The 22,654-nt window shown below is 42.8% G+C and overlaps 1 protein-coding gene across 2 annotated transcripts in view; it reads right to left on the reverse strand.

The window, feature by feature from the left end:
* The window catches only part of ZWILCH (zwilch kinetochore protein), a 40,427-nt gene that overhangs the window by 761 nt on the left and 17,012 nt on the right, over positions 1-22,654 (reverse strand). The window contains exons 7-18 of one of the 2 annotated variants that reach the window (XM_084783885.1): positions 22,303-22,458; positions 17,901-17,972; positions 15,506-15,599; positions 14,826-14,881; positions 13,671-13,770; positions 12,876-12,955; positions 10,978-11,134; positions 9,764-9,792; positions 8,162-8,298; positions 5,203-5,298; positions 3,927-4,039; positions 113-224 (exon numbers count right to left, since the gene is read on the reverse strand). In XM_084783885.1, the coding sequence (XP_084640011.1) occupies positions 136-224; positions 3,927-4,039; positions 5,203-5,298; positions 8,162-8,298; positions 9,764-9,792; positions 10,978-11,134; positions 12,876-12,955; positions 13,671-13,770; positions 14,826-14,881; positions 15,506-15,599; positions 17,901-17,972; positions 22,303-22,458 (1,179 nt within the window). In that variant the 3' untranslated portion in view covers positions 113-135. Of the gene's footprint in view, positions 1-94; positions 225-3,926; positions 4,040-5,202; positions 5,299-8,161; positions 8,299-9,763; positions 9,793-10,977; positions 11,135-12,875; positions 12,956-13,670; positions 13,771-14,825; positions 14,882-15,505; positions 15,600-17,900; positions 17,973-22,302; positions 22,459-22,654 lie in introns of those variants that run through there. The other variant, XM_084783884.1, reaches the window with a different exon arrangement.

A 22,654-nucleotide genomic window follows, 5' to 3' on the forward strand; every position in this document is an offset into this window, starting at 1 on the left:
TAGTCAGCCAGGTCAGCCAAATCAACCCTGGCAATCAGTGTGGTGACAGATGTCACTCGCAGCCAGATCCCCCTCACATCCCTTCACAACATACTTGAAAGAACACAGACACCTTGCCGAGACCCTCAGCACGTGTTACTTGAAGTGCACCTGGCTGCAGGTAACCATGTTAATGCAGGCAGTCATTTCTTCCAGACTACCATTCAGCGTCAACTCAGAAAAATCTGCAAGCAGAAAGACAATGAGGTCAGTCAGAACTGACTTTACCGTAACGCAGCACTTGAGAAGGAGTGTGGATGGCATCTGTCTTCCATGTGAAAAGAATCCCAGCCAGGACAACTGTTTACACAGCACACACTCCTGATGCTTTTAAACATCATCAGACAACTTAACATTTAAAGCAGAGCTAAAAAAAAAAAACAAAATAAAACAAAACAAAAAAACAACTACCTTCCCACGAAAACCAATCAACTAAATTAATTTCTGTGTCACCACTTAAGGCTCAACAGTGTCTTTTATGAATCCTGGCATCATAAATTTCAGAGAGGCAATTCTTAGGATTTAGAGTCGGTTTGTTTGTTTTTGGACACAGGGTTTCTCTGTGTAGCCTTGGCTGTCTTAGAACTCCCTCTGTAGACCAGGCTGGCCAAGAACTCACAGAGATCCACCTGTCTCTGCCTTGCAAGTGCTGGGATTAAAGTTGTGCACTGCCACTACCTGGCAGGATTTACAGTCTTACAGCTAGCTAGATGTACACTCATTTTCCCCTCAAAGAACGACTACTGTGTTTCAAACAAATGGGATTGTATTCACTTCCTTGTGAGTCACCTTTTGGTTTCCATATTACTGCTGTCACCTGCTGAGCATCCACTGGTGGGCAGCCCTCTACTAGACACTTGTCTTTCTACTCCATTAATTTCAAATCATTATTCTCTCCCTATGGCAGCTAGAAGTGTACTCACTCTCTTACGTCTCCCTGTCTTGGTGCCAACTGTTTTACTTAGGAGCACAATACCATTAGATATAGTGGAAGCTAGTTTTTTACTTAAGTGTTCAACCCAATGAAAGCATCTAATCTCCTTTTTTGTTTGTTTGGGTTTTTTGTCTTTGTTTTTCATGACAGGGTTTCTCTGTGTAACAGCTCTGGCTGTCCTGGACTTACTTTGTAGACCAGGCTGGCCTTGAACTCAGAGATCTGCCTGCCTCTGCCTCCCAAATACTGGGATTAAAGGCATGCGCCACCACCGCCTAGCTGCATCTAATCTCTTAAATGCTTATCTTTGGCTGGTTTATTTGCTTAATTTTGGTGAGGCAGAGAGTCTCAGAGCAGGCTGTAGACCAGGCTGGCCTTAATTTAAACTCACTATGTAGCTGAGGATGACCTGAACTTCTGACATCCTACTTTCACTACGCAAGTTCTAGAATTACACGTGTGCATCCAGCCATAATTTTACTTAAGAAAGAAAGGAGGAGGGGAGGAGGGGAGGAAGGAAGGAAGGGAGGAAGGAAAGGTCTCATTGCATAGCTTAGGCTAGTCTAGAGACTTAGAACTCACTATGTAACTCAGGCTTGGACACCTAACTTTGCTACTACTGCTATTTTTCTGACCCCGCCCCCAATCCCAGCTCAGAGCTGGCAATAGAAGTCAGGGTGCATGCAGGCCAGGCCTCTACCCCTGAGCTAAACCCTATCCTCACCTTTGTTTTTGAGCCACTTTTCAGGCTTCAGGACTCTGAGCTCCTGGTCCTCCTGCCTCCACCTCCCAAGTGCTTGGGAGGACACGCATGGCCAGCCACGCCAGCTTCCAGGCACTTTTTATTTTTGAGATAATCTCTGAATTTCCTTTGAGTAAACTGCTCATGATTCTCTCATTGAATTTTTAAGTTTGTGTGTATGTGTGTGTATGTTGGTTTTTTGGAGACAGGGTTTCACTGCGTGGCCCTGGCCTTCTTGGGCCTCTGCCTCAAGTAACCTGAAAGATTTTTTTTTTCTAGTATACTAGGAGCTGTTGATCCTCTTCTGAACATATGCTATAAATGTATTTTTCCTAGTTTTACTATGTCTGATTCTCAGCCTTTGACATATTTTTTGTTCCATAGAAAGTTTTCTGTTTACATACCTGAAAATTTTAAAAGATTTATTATTTTGTGCATGTGTTTATGTACATCACATGTATAAAGATGTCCACAAAGACCAGAAGAGGGCACTGAATCCCCTGGACCTGGAGTTATAGGTACCTTTGAGTTGCCTGATGTGGATGCTAGGAACTGAACCCAAGTATTCTGCAAGATCATAAGTGCTCTTAACCTCTGAGCCATCTCTCCCACCCCCACACAGCTGATTTTGTTGTTGTTGTTGTTGTTGTTTGTTTGTTTGTTTTTTTGAGACAGGGTTTCTCTGTGTAGCCTTGACTGTCCTGGACTCACTTTGTAGACCAGGCTGGCCTCGAACTCACAGTGATCCACCTGCCTCTGCCTCCCGAGTGCTGGGATTAAAGGCGTGCACCACCACGCCCGGCACATAGCTGATTTTTAATCACCTTTACCTTGTAAGTTTTACACCATACTTGAAAACATGTGTCATGATTTTAACTGATAGCTTCCAGAAAAGGTTTTTTAGTTTAATGATTTCTGCATTTTATCTGCAATTTTAACTGCCCTTTCAACAGAACCTAGAATCATCTGGAAATAAGTTACAGGGGATTATCTTTATTCTGTTAAATGAAGTGTAAAGACTTGCCCACTATGGATAGAACCACTCCCTGGGCCAGGCATTCTGGACTACTTAAAGTGGAGAAAATGAGTTAACACCAATGCACGCACACACGTGCACACACACACTACTTTCTTCTGCTAAGGAATTTATATCAATAGCTACTTCCAGCTCCTGCTGCCTCAACTTCCTTACCATGATGGGCTGTACCTTGAACTGTGAAAAAAAAAAAGCCATTGACACTTGCGTTGCTTTTGTCAGAGTATTTTATCATAGTAACAAGAAAAGAGACTGAGATACAGAGGTTGCCTTGCCTATGGTAAGTGATGTGGGAAGACCCATCGTAGTTAGGAACAGGGTCATTCATTGGATCCTGGACCGTGTGAGAACGGGCACTAACGCAGCAGCACCATGCCTTCACGTGCTGCTCTCTGCTTCCTGGGTGTGAGTGCAATGTAACTGGCTACTTGTTTTAAGCTCCAGATGCCTTGACTTCCCCACCAAGGTAGTCTGTATCTGGAGCCATGAGCTAGTATAAACCCTTCCTCCCATAAGCTGTTTCTATTAGGGTATTTTATCACAGCAAAAAGAAAGACACTAAGAAAGCATCAGTCAGTAAGATAAAACTGTTTGTATTCCAAACAGTGGCTGATTAAGGAATCTGAAGCTTTCTACTCTGTTAGAAAACTGTCAGATTTATTTTCAGAAAAATCTCTGTAATAGTTGGATGTGTCCACTTCAGACCTATGAGTAAGAGATATCACAATCAGTATGCACGAAGATAAGGGTTTCCAAGAAGCTAGAGGGCCAGGCAAGAGACTGACACGGGCGATCTCTCTGACAGAATACCAGAAACGCCACGCCTCTTCCAGCTGCAGGGGACGCATCAGGGAAGAATCACCACCACGATTACAGGATACAGTGTGAGCAAGCACTTCCATCTCATCCTTGACCTCTACACTTGCGTCCCTCATCTTTCACTTGTTTAGTAAAGATTCCTTTACCCAGGATAACAAGAGAAAGCACTCAGAAATTATTGTACTGTGAATTCTTTTAAACCTCACTCTGGCACAAAACTCAAATTTTCTTTTAAAGTATGTTTTATAAAACAACCAAACAAAAACAACCAACCAAAAAAGTATGTTTTATACCTGCAGTTCAAGAAAACAACGATTCCTCCCAGAATGATTTAATTTACTACGAATCATCTTTACCATGCTTGTGAAAACTGGACTGGCCTACAGGTGAGCTGTCACTCCGCTGCCACACTGTTTTCACTTTCTTCTGACTACCACTTATTTCCACTCTCCATTTCTGTGGCTTCTCACTAAAGAAAAAAAATATCAAAAGAAAAACCTTAAAAAACAAACAAACAAACAAACAATCAGCTGGGTGTGGTGGCGCACACCTGTAATCCCAGTACTCTGGTAGGCAGAGGCAGGTGGATCATTGTGAGTTCGAGTCCAGCCTGGTCTACAAAGCAAGTCCAGGACAGCCAAGGCTAACACAGAGAAGCCCTGTCTCGAAAAACCAAACCAAACAAACAAACAAAACCCAAACAAACATGAAAGAGTTGTGCTGTGAGTGATTTTCTCACCAGCTGAGCCATTGCCCAACCCTGTATCCTTTTAAACATTTATTTACTTATTGTATAGAGTTGTTTACTTATTATATTGAATAGAATGTCCACATGTGGGGTGTGCGTGAGGGGTAGACGTACCAGGGTATGCATGTGGAGGCCAGCTCTCTTTTAACCAAGTGAGTCCCAGGAGTTGAACTAGGTCATAGGCACAGTGACTTTTACCAAGTAAGCTATCTTGCTCACCTCTAGTTAATTATTTTTTCCTTTTTTGAGACAGTGTCTCAATTTGTAGTTTTGTCTAAACTGGAACTTGCTATGTAGACCTGCCTGGCCTTGGGAACTCATGAGAGGCACCCGCCTAAGTCCTAGAATTATAGACATGTGCCACAACAGGCAGCCAAAAACATTTTTTCTTTAACATATCCATTTAATTTAGCTACTTAACAGGACATTAATAGCTGGACACAGTGGCGCATGACTGTAATCCCAATACTTTAGAAATTGAAACAGGATAACAAAATTTAAAGCCAGCCTAAGTAACACAGTAATACCCCATCTCAAAAATTAACCAATTACTGGTCATGGACGGTGCATACTTTCAGTGTGGCAGAAGCTTCAGGAAGGACGAGCCTGGGGGATGAGCATTTGCATGTCACGGCCTTGATTTTGCTGTCCCTATCTATCCTCATCAGTGTCTCAGTCTGTCCTTTCTTCCTGGCTATTATTTCTCCCTTGACTTTGTGATAGACCAAAGACTAGAGGCTCAAAAGTCATAAGTGACACAAACTCTGCAAGAAGAAATAGGAAAAGCCATGAGACTAAAGTTAAGCCACACTGGGTCATGAAATTCTATGGAAAACGGGCCCCTAACTGCCTACAAGGTACAGTGTAATTATTAAGTTGCTTACCTTTGATACAAATTCTTTATAGCAGCTGGTCTGACTGGCAACTGAAAAATGTGTTGTTCATCAAGAGGATTTTGTTTATAATATTTTATGCACGATCTAAAAAAAATAAAACAATCTGTTTTTGTAATAAGAGCATGAAAAAGATAAAGGCTTTCTAGTCTAGAGAAACATTTTACTGAGTACCACTAACCAGGAACTGGACAGAAGGAGTGAGTTCAGAGCCAGAATAGTAACAAACACCACCCCTCCCCTCCCCTCCCCTCCTCACCCCCACCTCAATGCCAACAAAACTTCTTAAAGTTATAATACTTCTTATATAAAAATTTATTGGGCTAAAATGCAGCTAAGTGGCAGAGCTTGCCTTTCATAGGCAAGGCTCTAGGTTCAATTCACAGTTGACCACAAAGCCTTAAGTGGGAAGAAGGAAGCATCTGAGAGAAAACAGTATGTAATACAGGAGAGGCAATAGAGACTCCGTAGCTTTCAGAATCCTAGGGGTTCAAACAAGTGACTTTATTCACTGTGTGTATCTATGCTTTTGTGTACATGAGTGGATGCTACCATGTAGAGATGTGAGAAACTGATCCCCGCCACCAGGACAGTGTTTCTCTGTGTAGCCTTGGCTGTCCTAGACTCACTTTTTAGGCCAGGCTGGCCTTGAACTCACAGAGATCCACCTGCCTTTGCCTCCCGAGTGCTGGGATTACAGGCGTGCATCACCTCGCCCAGCTGAGAACAACTTTCAGGAGTTGGTTTTCTTCCACCATGTGGATTGAACCTAGGCCCTCAGACTTGGCACCAAGTGCCTTTATCTGCTGAGCCAACTCTCCTGCCCAGAATGCAGAGAATTAAAAATCTACTTCATTTACACTGCTGATCTTTTCCTTCTTCATCCATCCTCCTCCTCTTCCTCCTTTCTCTAGTACTAGGGAATGACCCTGAGGCATCACGCATGCCAGGCAGATGCTCTCCCGTGTGCTACACTCCAGCATGTCTATACAGTGCTGATGCGTAATAAAAGGGATGCTTGGTTTAAATAAAATGGGGGGGGAGCCGGGTGTGGTGGCGCATGCCTTTAATCCCAGCACTCGGGAGGCAGAGGCAGGCGGATTGCTGTGAGTTCGAGGCCAGCCTGGTCTACAAAGTGACTCCAGGATGGCCAAGGCTACACAGAGAAACCCTGTCTCGAAAAACCAAAAAAACAAAAACAAAAACAAAAAAAAAAAAATGGGGGGCTTTTAAATTGATAAGTAATAATGATTTCAAAATCTCCTCTTTATACCTTCACAACTGATGCAAATCCGAAATTTGGAAAACATGGTTTGGAAAGATGGCTTAATAGCTAAAAGGGTTTGCTGTGGAATCATGAGGACCAGAGCTCAGATCCCGTACCCCATGTAATGTGTTGGACACACCACGCACATCTGTGATGCCAACTAGGCAAGGGCAGAGGGAGGATTGTTGGGGTTTGCTGGCTTCCAGCCTATCTGAAAAAAATGCAAACCTCTGGTTCTGGGAAGACCTTATCTCAAAAAGAAACAAGGTGGTGGGAGGCAGTTGAGATGATCCTAATGGTAAAGGTGCTTGCTGCTAACCCTGACAACCTGAGCTCACTTCACAGGACTCACATAGTAGGAGAAAACAGAGTCCTATAAAAATGTCCTATACCTGCCATATGTACATCTTGGCATACATGCACACTAAAGAAATGTAAACTCAAAACAAAATTTCTTGAGACAGCAACTCACTATGTAGCCCTGGCTGGCCTTGAACTTGCTATGTAGAACTTGGACCTCAGGGATTGACTGCTTCTGCCTCCTAAATGCTGGGATTAAAAGCACATGTCACCACACAATCAAAAAAATTTTTTAAATAAATAAAAAAAATACGTGGAAAGTGATAAAGAAGGACACCTGAGGGTGTTTTTTGGCCTGTGCAGTGCGCAGGTGTATATAGAGACATACACTAACATGCATATCAATAAATAAATCTTTAAAAATCTTTGGAAAATGGTTCCCCGATTCCCAAAGAAACTGCGTCTTCACCTGCAAGGGTTGTTGGTCTAAACTACATGAACTTACACTAATCACTCTAATTACGGGCATGCTACTGACAGCCCAGAGGATCTCCTTCAGTCATCACAGACCTTTGGCGGTGCTTAGTTTATTTATTTAGATTTACAGGAGAGTAGAACTTGCTTTTTAAAATTAGAAAAAGAGAAACGACAGTGTATGTTAGTACGTGTTACGGATTGGGTACCTTACACAGATCCATCACGTAGTCCTTCACAGTCAAATGAGAAGGCATGTCCTTCGTACAGGGGAAACAGGAGTCAAGGAAAAAAAAAACCTCCTAATGAAGTCAGGAAGGAGAAAGGGTCTAACCTGATTTTTTTCCCCCAATCCAAAGCCTTTCCTTCATATGACATTGACTTAAAGCCACACTAAAGTAAAGACAAGGCAGACAGGTTGTAGTCTTACTAGCAATAAAAAACTATGAATATAAAACAAAAACAAAACAACCAAGGAAACAAACTTATTTTATGTGTACATGTGTGTGCCTAAGTGTATATATGTACCAAACCACATCCAAGCGGGAACCCAAGAAGGCCAGAAGAGGGTGTCAGATCCCCCTAGAACTGTAGTTAAAGATGGTTTGTGAGCTGCTATGCGGGTGCTGAACAGAACATGGTCCTCTGCACGAGCAGCCAGTGCTCTTGGCTGCAGAGCCATCTCTCATCCCTGCATACTACTAACTGCACTCTAGACGAAGATACTTAGAAAAGGACAGTTCTTAAATAAGTCACACTAGAGAACACTTACTGTGAGCTGCTGGAGGCTCAGACCTGTAATTGCAGCACATGGGAAACTGAGGCAGGAAGGTTATACTGAGTTTGAGGCCAGCCTGGGCTACAAATGAGACAATGTCTCAAAGCAAACAAAAACAAACAAAACCTTACTGTGTTAAAGAAAAGAGAAGCTCGTGCTGAGGTTTGATGAAAAGCATGCAGGTGACGAGTATTTCTAGAATATGATGGAGTTTCTGAACGCGATGCACCTGTTCCTGTGTAGTTACTGATGAGGAAATGAAGTATTCCTAGAAGAAAGGAGAACAGAGAGTAAGGAAGCATAGACTAAGCAGAGCCCCTGGGCAGAAACGGCCAATCCCTCTGCAGCTAAATCTGGAAGCCTGCTAACGGGGGAGGGAGGCAACGCCACAGAACTCGCCACCTCTCACTACCACCCTTTAAACTAAAGCATTTACTAAGAGCGCTGGACACAATGACGCCGGTCTCCTAGAAAAGCTGGTCCCAGGCCTGCTGCACTACGGAGGCCAACAAAGGGCTAATCTGAAAGGCTCCTCTACATCTCTCTGCACTAGCCAAGTGTTTGACAATTTTCCCTTCGCATTATTACTAGTACATTGGCACAGCTTTTGGAGAAGAAATTTGGCAAACTAAGCCAGCATCATGAAATGTTCAACTTTCCAGTCCTATTTCTGAGACTCAACCTTATAGCCCATAGTGGAAATGATAAACAGACTTTGACAACAGCCTTCAAGACTCTAGCCTCCTGGAGTATAGTTTACACAATTCCTTCCCCTTGAGTGATCCTAGAACTTGCAAACATGATGTGGTTTATTGCCATACCTAGAGCCATACACTAATAGAGCATGCATTAATCAAAGGGAGATTATCACCTGGTCATTATAAAAACTTGACCATAGCCAGGTGTACCAGTAACACTTTGATCCCAGCATGTGAGAGACAGAGGTAGGTGAGTCTGTGAGTTTGAGACCAGCCTGGTCTACAAAGTGAATTCCAGGACAGGCAGGGCTACATAGTGAGACCCTGTCTTGAAAAACCTAACAACAAAAACCCACCCAGGCTAGCCTTTTAGAAGACCAAGAGGCAGGCTGGAGAGATGGCTCAGAGGTTAAGAGTACTGGCTGCTCTACCAAAGGTCCTGAGCTCAATTCCCAGGAATCACATGGTGGTTCACAACATTCTATAATGAGATCTGGTGCCCTCTTCTGGCGTGCAGGTGTACATGCAGGCAGACACTGTATACATTAAAAAAAAAAAAAGACCAAGAGGCAAAGGAGGCACTTTTCCACCCACCCACTCACCCTGAAATAGCAAGCTCTCATGAGGGAAGGGCTGCATGATAAATGCTGAGGGTCTACAGAATTGAGACTGGTCCTGAGCCAATACATTACAGAGTCTCATAACTTTAGCAAATAATCCTTCAAATGTATTACAGATGAGTCAAGAGGATATAAAATAAATACTCCCACATAGAGCTAATGGATTCCCTAACCATTCTAGATAAGAGTTTTGGTAGAACTTTGGCATCAACAAAATAAAATTACATATCAGTTACATAAATACAAAGAAAAAAGGAATGACATGGACCTAATTTCTTTTTAATTTCCTTTAAGAAACAGTAATAATCGGCATCAGCTGGCTTACTGATGCTTCTTCCTAGGACCTAGACCAGAGGCTGGCACATTACAATTAGCAACTCTTTCTAGAATGAGTATATAACAGAAAGAAACTCACCAAATGATTCAAAGATGCAAGCTCCTGACCTATCAGGAAAGACATATGCAAATAAGCTTTAGAAATTTTCCAATAATTTTTTTTCCTCGAGACAGGGCTTCTCTGTGTAGCCCTGGCTGTCCTAGACTAGCTTTGTAGACCAGGCTGGCCTCGAACTCACAGCGATCCACCAGCCTTGCCTCCCGAGTGCTGGGATTAAAGGCGTGCGCCAAGAGGTGATCAAGTAGCCTTTAATCTGAGCACTTGGGAAACAGATGTAGGCAGATCTCTGAGTCTGAGGTCAGCCTGGTCTTCAGAGTAAGATCCAGAACAGTCAGGACTACATAGAGAAACCCAGTCTCCAAAAACCAAGAGGTGAGGAAGTTAAATAGTTCCTCAATTACATCATAAATACATTAATACTCATTCTAAAACTGATCATAGTTTTCCCACAATAAATAAACCATCAAGTGTTAAGTACTGAAAAACATCTTTTAACTAGGGGCAGCAAGATGGCTCAGCAGGCAAAGGCACTTGCTATCAAACCTGACAGCCTGAGCTAGATCCTGGAGTCCACACGATGAAAGGAAGCACTGACTCCATCAAGTTCTTTTCCCACATCCACATGTATGTCACAGATGCTCTACCACACCACGTTAAAAAAAACAAACAAGTGGGTTGGAGAGATGGCTCAGAGCTCTTCCAGAGATCCTGAGTTCAATTCCCCCCAACCACATGGTGGCTCACAACCATCTATAATGTAATCTGCTGCCCTCTTCTGGCCTGCAGGTGTACATGCAGGCAGAACACTGTGTATATATAATACTAAATAAATACATCTTAAAATAAAAAAACAAAACAAAACAAACAAACAAAAAACAAGGCTGGGTGTTATAGTGCACACCTTTAATCCCAGCATTGGGGAGGCAGACGCAGGTGGATCGATGTGAGTTCGAGGCCAGCCTGGTCTACAAAGCGAGTCCAGAACAGCTAAGGCTACACAGAGAAACCCTGTCTCGAAAAACCAAACAGCCAAAACTCATACATAAGAGCAAAAAACAAACACTACAGCTGTATTTAACCTATTATATTTAGTGAGTGGGAAATAGGCTCAGGGAAGGAAAATGCTTGTCTCCCAGTCAGATTTACAGTGACAAAGAAGGTAAAAACCTAAGAGTATTTATGGGTGGCAATTGACAGGTTTTTCAAGCTTTTAAGTTGGAAAAATGACTCACTGACGAAAAAGCTGATATAGTCCTTCTTCAGTTTGTCCAAACCAATTTCCAAAAGCATCTGAAGCGGAGTGGTTCCAGAGAGAGGGACGCTGTCCATGGCTCCGTGGTAAGACTGGTGAATGAGCTTGCTTAGCAAACTGTTACTCCCACTGTGCAGCTAGAAACAGAAGAAAGATTATCAATTCTCAAACTTAAGTATAAATAAATGTAATAAGCAAAATAGTACTATGAGTTCAAAATTATAATGGTACATTTCCAGCCTCCTGATACTATAAATCCTTTCACGCTAACCTGAGCTTCTAAGACGCCACTCCTGGCTAGAGGTGTGGCTTTAGATTGCTTTTCTGCCCTGTGCAAGCGCAGGGGCCTTGCCCAGAAGGCAGAGGCAGGTAGGTGTGTCGCAAGTTCAGAGTCAGCCATCCTCAGCAACCAACTCAGTTTTGACACTTTTTTTTTTTTTTTGTCTTTTGAGACAGGGTTTCTCTGTGTAGCCCTGGCTGTCCTCAAACTCACATGATCTGCCTGCCTCTGCCTTCCAAGTGCTGGGATTATTTGTAGACCAGGCTGGTCTCAAACTCATATTGTAGGATTAAAGGCGTACACCACCACCACCACCCAGCCTACACCTCATTTTTTAAAAACCAAAAAGAAAAAGAAAAGCCATTCCCACTTCACTTGTGTTTTGACAATCCAAAGCAACTGAGGAAGGTGTAAATTTTACCAAAGACCAAGGGTTGGTCCTTGGAAGCTTTACAGCTAAGACTTCTCCTGGGTGACTTCAGGACTGCCACTGAGCAGCTTTACTAAGCATCTGTACTGCATTCACACTGCAAGCCGCCTGAAGGAACACACTCTGCACCTCGATGTTTTATGAAAAAGTTACTTTTCAGCTGTGGCATCCAATATCACTTGGGCAATTTACAAGTTAGAAAGAGCTGTCAACTCAGACTTAACTTAGGCACCAAATAGTAAAGGGATTTTAAAATCCTTGCTACTACTTTCTAGTCTCTCTGCTTCAGCTTTCCAAAGTCTTCTACATTTGCTCTGTTGTTGTTTCATTTTTGTTTTTCTGAGACAGAGTTTCTCTGTGTAGTCCAGCTGTCCCAGACTCACTCTGTAAATCAGGCTGGCCTCAAACCCACAGAGATCCGCCTGCCTCTGCCTCCCCAAGTGCTGGGATTACAGGAGTGGACTACCTTCCCCGGCTGCATTTGATCTTTTTAAAACCTAGATTCCCTTGGTTTGTATTCACTGTTGGCAGCAGGCTCATGCTTATCCACACTCCACAAACACAGAATCTTACTTCAATACCTAAACTGTAAACACCGCCAACTGCTGTTGCCTGCCACCACACCTGGCTGAGCACCCTAGTTTTTAAGTCTCATCAGTGGCCTATGAAAACACTCATTCCCCAGGGCTGGAGAGATGGCTCAGAGGTTAAGAGCACTGGCTGCTCTTCCGAAAATCCTGAGTTCAATTCCCATCAACCACAAGGCTCACAACTGTCTGTAATGTGATCTGGTGCCCTTTTCTGTCCTGCTGGCATACATGCTGGCAGAATACTATATAAATAATTAAAAAAACAAACAAACAAACAAACAAAAAACAAAACACTCATTCCCAGAGCAGTTACCAACATCAGCAGCTTAACCGTAACAAGCCAGCCCCTAGGCACTGTGCATATACTAGATCAATCTCCACTACACACGATGCAGGTAGAATCACTGCAGATGAGTGAGGCACGGGGAAGTAAAGGGGCCCAAGTTCACATGGCTAGAGCCTAGCAGAGCTGGAGTTCAACCCAGACTGTTTGATCCAGTGTTTTATCAAACATGCTCTTGTTTGGTTTGGTTTCTGTGCCACTGAGAAGAACATTCTAGTCACACCATTCAACCTACCCATGGCTGTATATCACCACGCTGCAGACTCTGCAGGATCAATGTGAAACACTTCACCAAGTCTTGATATGAAATCACACCTTAAAAAACAAGTCACACAGAAATCATATCCACATCTCTACTGATCAAAGTGTCAATTGATACACACGTGAAACAAGCAAAAGCCCTGCACTTTAGTGGTGAGAGGGGGGAATTTAAAGTGGAAGAGAAAAAAAGACAAAAGATATAGCTCAAATTCCTAAATAGCAGTTGGTAGGAATATATTTTGTTGTTGTTCTAAACAATTTTATTGAGGTGTGTTTTGATTCATGTAAATATAGTTACATTTAAATGTAACTATAGTTACATCTCATGTAACCATAGTTAAGTTTAATTTAACTTATTTGTGTGTGTGCGTGTGCGTGTGTGTTTCCAGAAAGGGTTTCTCTGTGTAGCACTGGCTGTTCTGCTTTGTAGACCAGACTGGCCTTGAACTCACAGAGAGATCCACCTGCCTCTGCCTCACGAGTGCCAGGATTAACAGTGTGCACCACCACTGCCCGGCTAAGTTGTATATTTTAAAAGGCATATGAAAGGGCTGGAAAGAACAGCTCAGTAGTTAAGAGTGCTGGCTTCCCCTTCCAGAGGTCCAGGGTTCCTGTGGTTGCAGGGTCCCCGCAGGCACACGGCAGCTCACAGCCTTCTATAGCTCTAGCTCTAGAGGATCTGAAGCCGCCCAGGGGCCCAGGTTAGCATGTGGTGTACAGTCAGGGAAACAGCGACACACATACAATTAAAACAAACATGGATACATACTGCTGCTCATTTTGCACCACAACTGTTCAGCAAAATCGAGATCTCCTCGCATCGTGATAAGCACAGACCTGTCAACTGCAGCTGCTTCATGGTTCACTGTCTGAAAAAGAGGCAAACTTCAGCAAACACTCAACTTATTTACTTTTAAAGCGAAGTAGTTTAAACTCTGAACACTATTCTCAGAGCTGTGAAGACGTGAACACATACAAAGAGTTGTGTAAATGTTACTTTCCTCAGAAGTTAATTTACTAATAAGGAGACACACTGAGCAGAGTATCCTAGAGCGAAGTGCACTCTAGGAGAGTGTCCTAGAGCCAAGTGCACTCTAGGAGAGTGTCCTAGAGCGAAGTGCACTCTAGGAGAGTGTCCTAGAGCCAAGTGCACTCTAGGAGAGTGTCCTAGAGCCAAGTGCACTCTAGGAGAGTGTCCTAGAGCCAAGTGCACTCTAGGAGAGTGTCCTAGAGCCAAGTGCACTCTAGGAGAGTGTCCTAGAGCGAAGTGTACTCTAGGTGAGTATCCTAGAGCGAAGTGTACTCTAGGAGAGTGTCCTAGAGCCAAGTGCACTCTAGGAGAGTATCCTAGAGCGAAGTGCACTGAGGCAGAAGTAAAACGAGTCTGAGGTGTAAGCTACATGGCAAAGCCCTCTCAAAACAAAAATCAAACATAAACCAACAAAATTATACTACTTAAAAGTAAGCTACCTGTTTTCTTTCTACATCAAAATAAATAAACAAACAATTTACTGATTTGCTTTTTTGAGACAGGGTTTCTCTGTGTGCCCTGGCTGTTCTGGAACTTTCTCTGTAGACCAGGCTAGCCTTGAACTCACAAAGATCCATCTGCTTCTGCCTCCTGAGTGCTGGGATTAAAGGTGTGCACCACGACACACGCCAAAAACATTTATTAAATCGCCTCTGCCCCTTGCTTTTCATCAGATGGAGCTGCCCCGCTGTGGTTCGATAACCGCTGCTTAATGTTGTAGTCATATACTACAGCAATACCCTCTAAGGGTATCATTAACACAACTGCCTTTACTCTGCAGTTCAATCACAACAATACAGGAAGGAAGCAGATCTGAGATGCTACAAAGCGAAAGGCAGCAGCCCACCCAATTTCAAAACTAGGGTGAGTTTCTAACGGATAGTAGTTGCTTACCTCTTTTTGTGCATCTTTTTTTGTAGAATCATCAAATTCATCCAGCTTATTTAAGTCTAGAAAGTAGAAAAGGCTTATAAGCTTGATTTTATTTTTCTGCCTTCCATAGTATCTCCATCCTAATCCTGCTTTCAATAAACAAATGGGAACAGGATGAGTACTGTGGGACTTTAGCTAACTACCAGTATGACAGCTATCCTTCAAAGAGTGTGACATGTGACAGGCATGTGGAAGACACTCAGGTACTGTTGCATCACACTTCTTCTACAGTCTCAAACACCTTTGTGCTACATGAATTTCCATGTAAGCCTTCTCTTTTTTTGCAGACCTGAAGCCTCATCAAACTAGGGACTCAAGTATAGTTAGCAAGTGCTCTACCACAGAGCTACATCCCAAGCCCTCTTTTTACTTTTGTGTTTTTTATTTTGTGGCAAATTCTAAGTTGCCTAGCTTGAACTCACTCACTGAACTCACTCTTAGTTCAAGTTAACAATTCAATTGTACAATTTTTATAATAACATCTTTGACATTTTAGAACCAAAGTTGTCACACATCCGAGCACAGCCTTAATGTATTCTAACCCAAAGCTATATAAAGCAGAGACAACTGATATTTAAATGTAGCAAGCATATTATACTAAAAACAAGCAACAAATGATAATGAATTATAAAAACAAACACCATTCAGAAATTCCTGCACCAGTTCAACAGCAGACTTTGTTTCCAGAGGTTCAAGCCATTCAGTTACACCAGTGCTCAAGCCGTCAGCCAAAACCTGTAGAACGATTTAACAGCCAGAAAATACGTTAGCAGAAATCATAGTTTAATTAATAAGGATATATTTAATAGTATCAGTTAAGGTAGAAATTCCCTTTTTCCCCCTGCAGTTTTTCAAGATAGGTTTTTCTCTCTGTAACCTTGGCTGTCCTGATCTTCCTTTGCAGACCAGACTGGCTTCGAACTCACAAGATCCTCCTGTGCCTCCCAAGTGCTGGGGGTAAAAGATCAGGCCATCCTGAGGTAGCAGTTCTTTACAACAAATTTCTTTTTAGATTTGTTTATTTTACTGCATGTATTGAGTGTTTTGCCTGCATGTATTCTGTACACCACATAAGTGCCTGGTGATTTCAGCATTCAAAAGAGGGCACTGGATATCCTAGAAATGGAGTTAGAGATGGTTATGAGGCACCATGTGGGTACTAGGAATCAAACCTAGGTCCCCTGAGCCTGTGGTAAGGGTTCTTGAATGTTGACCACTAACTAAATCACCAGAGGATTTTGTGTGTCTGTGTTATTTAATCCCAACAAAACTCTCTGAGGCAGATACTACTGCTACCATCATTTTATTGAGTCTAAGAACACTTCAGTAACTAGCTGACATCACTAACAAACAGTACCAGGGCACACATCAAGCATGCATGTTCTAGGAATGGTATTCTCAACTATAATGCTATATACACTGAACAACACGTGATCCTGGGTAAAGACTACATTACAGATAAAGTAACAATGAATCCACAAATGTAAAACTGAAAACAAGTTTATCCAAGCACGTGCAGACACACACAAAATTCAAGTAGAGTGAAGGAAAGACAGTTAGGACAGGCTACATACAGTAGCCACAGCAATGATCAATGTGGGGATTCTGCTGCAACTTAGCAGGGACGCTGTCCACAGCAGGGAAGAAGGAGCGGGAAGATCATGAGGGACGACTCCAACCAGAGTGAACAAACTTCACAAGCTTTTGCTTCTTATGAGAAATGACATGATGAAGTAGTTAACAACTCCTTTATTCCCGGGGTGGGGGGGTGGGTTCTCAACAGAAAAGAGATCATTTCCTAAAAAAGGGGTCTGTGAAAAAGGTGAAGATAATATTTTATGCATCAAAATGACTGAGACATTTAACCTGGTGGAGATAAGAAATGTTAAACATATTGCTATGTGTAGGATGGTCCAAATCACAAAGAATAGGCAGTGTGAAATGCCCACGGGGTCTCTACTGAAAAACAATACCTGATCCTCAGAGTGCCAAACAGAGGTGACAGGGCTGTATAGTAAGGACCAGTGAGATGGCTCAGAGGAAAAATGCTTGCTGCCAACCCTGATAACCTGAGTTCTAGCTCCACAATCTACATGTAGCAAAAAACTGACACCTTCTGCACAAATACTTGCTACATATACATAAATGTAATTTAAAATATACAAAATAAATAAGACATAATTTTAAAAAGAAAAAAAAAAGAGGCAGTCAAAGGGACAAAAAGAGGAGTGGAAGGGAAAGAGGGCAGACATGCATAAGGATAAAAGAAAAACAATTATATGTATTTATAAAATACAAAGACTGAATTTGAAAAGACTGTAGACACACACACACTCCCCTATGATTCTGTGCATGCATTTTGTGCGTCCATATCAAGGGAAAGGACGATTTACAGTTGCCATATAACCTAGCAATTCATCAGAGATGCAGAAAATATACAGTCACACAAAAATTTACAGAAATGTTCATAACAATATTATTCATAAAGCCAAAAATCCCAGCACTCAGGAGGCAGAGGTAGACAGATTGCTGTGAGTTTGAGGCCAGCCTGATCTACAAAGTGAGTAGCCAAGGCTACACAGGGAAACCCTATCTCAAAAAACCAAACCAAACCAAAAAATTGAAATGTTCATCAGCTGATAAAAGGATGAACAAAATGCAGTTATGTCCATAAATTAGATGCTATTTGACAATCAAAAGTTACAGACACTATAAGCAGATTAGCAGTTGCCAGAGACTGGTGAGTACTAATAAGTACTATGGATGCAAGGCTTCATTTAGGAGTAATGGAAATGCTTCAACACTAACTGAGGCGACGGCTTACACATTCAGCCAGTCAAGTACAAAGAGGAGGAATGTAGCTGTGGTCTAAGTGGCGTTGCCCTTCATTTAAAACAACCCCACAATAACTGTCCAAATTGTCAAGAATATAACGAAAAGGAACATTTACAACATATTTTTGATCCAAGTTATACTGTGAAACACTTTCCATGACAATATGCAACTCAATGAAAACACTTCCAGAAGGATACTCACAAGGAGGAAGTTCAGTTCCCTGTGGAGATGATTCAGTCGACTGCTGGACTTTCCCGACTGCACTCTGATATTCTAAAAAGCATGGAAGACCATCCATCAGTTTCCACTGGCAACCCATCTTCTCTGCTCAAGAGTCACTGTGACTTGCATTTCAACTGCGTACTTCTTAAAGCAGCAGTAAATTAGTAAATTAAGTCCACAGCACAATGTGAACACCTCACCTCACAGTCTCACAGATCCAGCTACCCTGATGCACAAGCTGAATCAGGCCACTGCCTTCCTCTGTACCAGGAAGACAGAACTACCTCCCTCACGTGCTCTCCTGTCTTTCCTCAGGGAATGTCGAAGAAGAGCTACTTAAATAAACAGTTCAAAGCTCAGTGATACTTAGCATTATGATACACTGAAAACAAAGTCCCAATAAATCAGCATGTCACACTCCACACTAAACCAACACCTATCTAGAAGCTACCACTTTACAACCATAAGTCCTTAAAAATAAGTAAGCAAATTCCTACTACAGGGGAAGAAAAACAAATATAATTACTGTATTTCCCAGCATATAAGACAACTGGACACATAAGACAACCCCCAACTTTTCCAGTTAAAATATTAGAGTTTGGAATATACTTGCTGTATAAGACTACTCCTTTTCCAATGCACACCCTGTGTAGCAAACTTGGGGCACGTGTCAATTTGCAGGCAGCGCTCAGACAGCCAGGCACTTTATTAAATGCCAACAGACACCCAATGCCAGCCTATATCGTCCCTTTAAGGCATGTTCCACATTCAACCCAAAGACCCGAAGCCCTCCAAGTAGAATGGGTGGATCCTGGTGAAGAGCCAATCCAAGCTCATGTTCTTCTCTTTGAGGTACAGGAAGATGTGCGCAGCTTGCTTCCCCGTTCTTTCTACTCCCCACAGAGTGGGGAATCGGCCATATGCGCCAGACATATGAAGCAAGCTGCAGGTAAGTACCCGACCTTTGACTTTGGCATGATTTTTTTTTCCTAAACAAATCCCATGCTGGCCAATGACAGAATTCCTAAGCATGTCTTGTTTTTTGTTTTAAGTTTTATTTATTTATTATGTATACAGTGCTCTGCCTGCATGAATGACAGAAAAGGGCATTACATCTCATTATAAATGGTTGTGAGCCACCATGTGGGTGCTGGGAATTGAACTCAGGACCTCTGAAGATCAGTCAGTGCTCTTAACCTCCGAGCCATCTCTCCAGCCCTGGCATGATTTTCAGGTGTTAAAAAGTTTTCTTATGGGATCTACAGTGTGATCCGATACCTGGCCTACAGGTGTACATGCAGGCACAACACTGTATACATCATCATCATCATCATAATAATAATAATAATAAATAAATAAATCTTAAAAAAAAAGTTGTCTTATACATCGGAAAATACAGTACCACAATCCCCTTCCAAGAGAACCAATGGTAATATGATGAAGGCTTCTGGCACACTTTATTTTTTTTTAAACAAAATACACTCCACACACAGTTGTAGGTGTTATTCTGTATACTTCTCTTTTTAACTTTTGCTTAAAAAGCTTTTCCTGTTCTTTTAAAATATCTATCCCCATCCCATGTATCTAGGGACTGGATCTATGCAAGTATTTTACTACTGAGCTATAGACCCAGCCTTAGATTTTTATTTTATTTTGTTTTGAGACAGGGTTTCTCTGTGTAGCTCTGGCTGTCCTGGACTCGCTTTGTAGACCAGGCTGGTCTCAAACTCACAGCGATCCACCTGCCTCTGCCTCCCGAGTGCTGGGATTAAAGGCGTGCACCACCACTGCCCAGCTAGGATCACAGTTTTCGTTGGCTACAAGCAGCGGGGCCTCCCAGCTAATGCTTCTTTATGTATAGGTGCACTGGGGCTAGACAGAAATCAGCATCAGGTCTTAATCACTCTCCTGCTTACTTTTGAGGCTGGAAACCACAGATTTGATTCTGCTGGACTGCGTGGCCGTCTTCACCAAATGCTAGGATGACAAGTACATGTCACCCACCATGCCTGGCTTCTTACGTGGATGCAGGGAACGGTCCTCAAGTCCTCCTGCTTGCACAGCAAGTATTATCAACTGAGCCATCTCTCCAGCCCCATGGATGTTATGAACCCCTCATGAATAGGATCCTGTACCTTACAAAATGACACAACTAGCTCATTCCTTTTGCCCTGCCTCTTCTGCGTTGCTGGGCACAGCACCCTCTAGTGGACACAGTGTTAAAAACACCATCTTGGAAGTACAGACCAATGCTGACCTCACTGTTTTGGAACCTTGCTTGATCTTGGACTCCAAAACTCAGACAAATGAACAATGTTTGTGTTCATTTGGGGCTTTTTGATTACTTGTATTTTTTTGAGACAGGGTTTCTCTGTTTAGACTTGGATATCCTGGAACTTGCTCTGTAGACCAGGCTGGCCTCAAACTCTTAAATAACTGTCTGCCTCTGCTTCCCAAGTGCTGGGATTAAAGGCGTGCACCACCACCACCTGACTCTGATGATGTTTTTAACTTCACCAGTCTGTGGCATTATGTCACAACAGTACAAATAAGTTAAGACAGCCAGGCACTCCTTACATGTTTCTGTCCAGAGCCAGACCCAGGCTCTGTCCCCTTTCTTGGTCACCTCAGGTCCTCACACCAGGCTTCCTCTGCTGAAGCAAGAACTCGGCCCTCACCTGTGGCAGGTCCCAGTGGTGCAAGGCGACAATGGGGGTGATGTGCTGGGATTAAGGTGTGCACCACCACACCTGGCTTTAACATAATTTTCAAAGCCTGTAGAAGAGCCAAACCTGGTGCTGCAGGTCTATAATCCCAGCTACTCTGGACTAAGATAAGAAGCCACAAATTTGAGGCCAGTCTTGATTAACGAGCAAGTTTAAGGCCAACATTAAGTAACTTAGGCTCTGGGTTGCATTATGTATCTCTGCCTGGCCTGGAGTCTCCAGCGTTCAACATGCCTGATACTGGTCTGATTCAACTTTTTAAAAGGGCTTGGTATGCCAGGTGGCAGTGGTGCATGCCTTTAATCCCAGCACTCAAGAGGCAGAGGCAGGCAGATCTTTTTAAGTTCGAGGCCAGCCTGGTCTACAAAGTGAGTCCAGGACCGCCAAGGCTACACAGAGAAACCCTGTCTCGTAAAACCAAAAAAAAAAAAAAAGTGTGTGTATGTGTGTGTGTGGAGGGGGGGCTTGGTCCTGGAGAAATGGTTCAGTAGTTAGGAGCATATACTGTTCATACAGAGGTCCTAAATTCGATTTCCAGCACCAATACGGGAAAGCTCACAACCACCTTTTGCTCCAGAACCAGGGGAATCCAACACCTCTGGCCTCTGCATGTACCTATACCCACATGCACATCCTCATAATTAAAGAGCTGGGTGAAGTAGTGCGCACCCGCCATCCCAGAACTCAGGAGGCAGAAGGCGGCGAACTGCTGTGAGTTTAACGCTAGCCTGGTCTACAAACTGAGTCCAGGACAGCCAGGGCTATTACACAGAGAAACCCTCTCTCAACCACCAACACCCCAACTCTGCAAAGAAAAAGAAAAAAAGAAAAAAGAAAAAAAGTCACTGAAATAAATCAAAGGGGGATTAGCTGGGGATATGGTCAGTGGGAGAATGTTTGTCGAATACCTTATGCATAAAACTTAAGGGTCAATCTCCAGTTTAAAAAAAATTAATTAATTTTTAGTGCATTGATGTTTTGCCTGCATGTATTTGTTTGTGAGTGTGACAGATCGCCTTGAATTGGAATTACAGACAATTGTGCTGCCATGTGGGTGGTGGGAATTGTACCCAGGTTCTCTAGAAGAGCAGCCTGTGCTCTTAACTGCTGACTCATCTCTCGAGCCCCATCAAAAATAATCTCATCATGAAAAACCATTTTAGCCATTTTTAAAAATGAATGTTGAGCAGGTTCTATTATTAATGTTTTGAGAGAACTCGGCTTTTTGTTAGCAATTTTAATTTCTCTCTCTACTGAGACAGGGTCTCACTCACTATGCCGAGCAGGCTAGCCTCAAACTCTCAGAGATCCTCCTGCCCCTGCCTCCTGAGTGCTGGGATTAAAAACACATGCCACTGTGCCTGGAAACAGAAAGAAGTAGACCTCCCTTGAGTTCCCACACAAGAGAGTGTAATCACCTCTTGAAAGTAAAGTTCCATAGTAATGGTGTTACGAGCAGGTGACAGCCAGCTAACTTGGCAAAAGCTCCACTGGTTGTCTGGTGAGACTCCAGGAGTCAACCAACATTTTCTAAGTTGGACAGCTTAACCTCCAGTGAAAGTCAGGTCTGGAAATATATATTACTAGCAATAAACAAGTAAACTTCCACACAGACAGACACCTGAGCTTCTAAGGAGGAGACAGTGCATTCCTACCAGAGCAGCAGTTGAAGACAGGGGAGGGGTTTGAAGAATCTCATCCACAGGACTCCAGCAAAGATCCAAAGTGACTGTAGTTTGGGTTGGGGTGACAATATCATCCAAGTCAGTAGACTTAAAGAGCTCATATTGGGCAAAGCCCCTGGCTGTTACCTACAGACAGGACAGTGATTATCAACAACTTCACACAACAAAACCATTATCAAAATCACCTTGATTTCTGTCCCCAAAGAAAAAAAGTACCACACATCACACTGTCATCCAAATGAAAAAAATAAGACAATTCTTTTAAGCAACAAACATTAGTCAAAGAGAGATGTGGGTCCCATATCTGAGGACCTCAGGCACA

Source organism: Acomys minous (assembly GCF_964271855.1).
Source record: "Acomys minous genome assembly, chromosome: 5".
In the NCBI taxonomy this organism is placed as follows: domain Eukaryota; kingdom Metazoa; phylum Chordata; class Mammalia; order Rodentia; family Muridae; genus Acomys; species Acomys minous.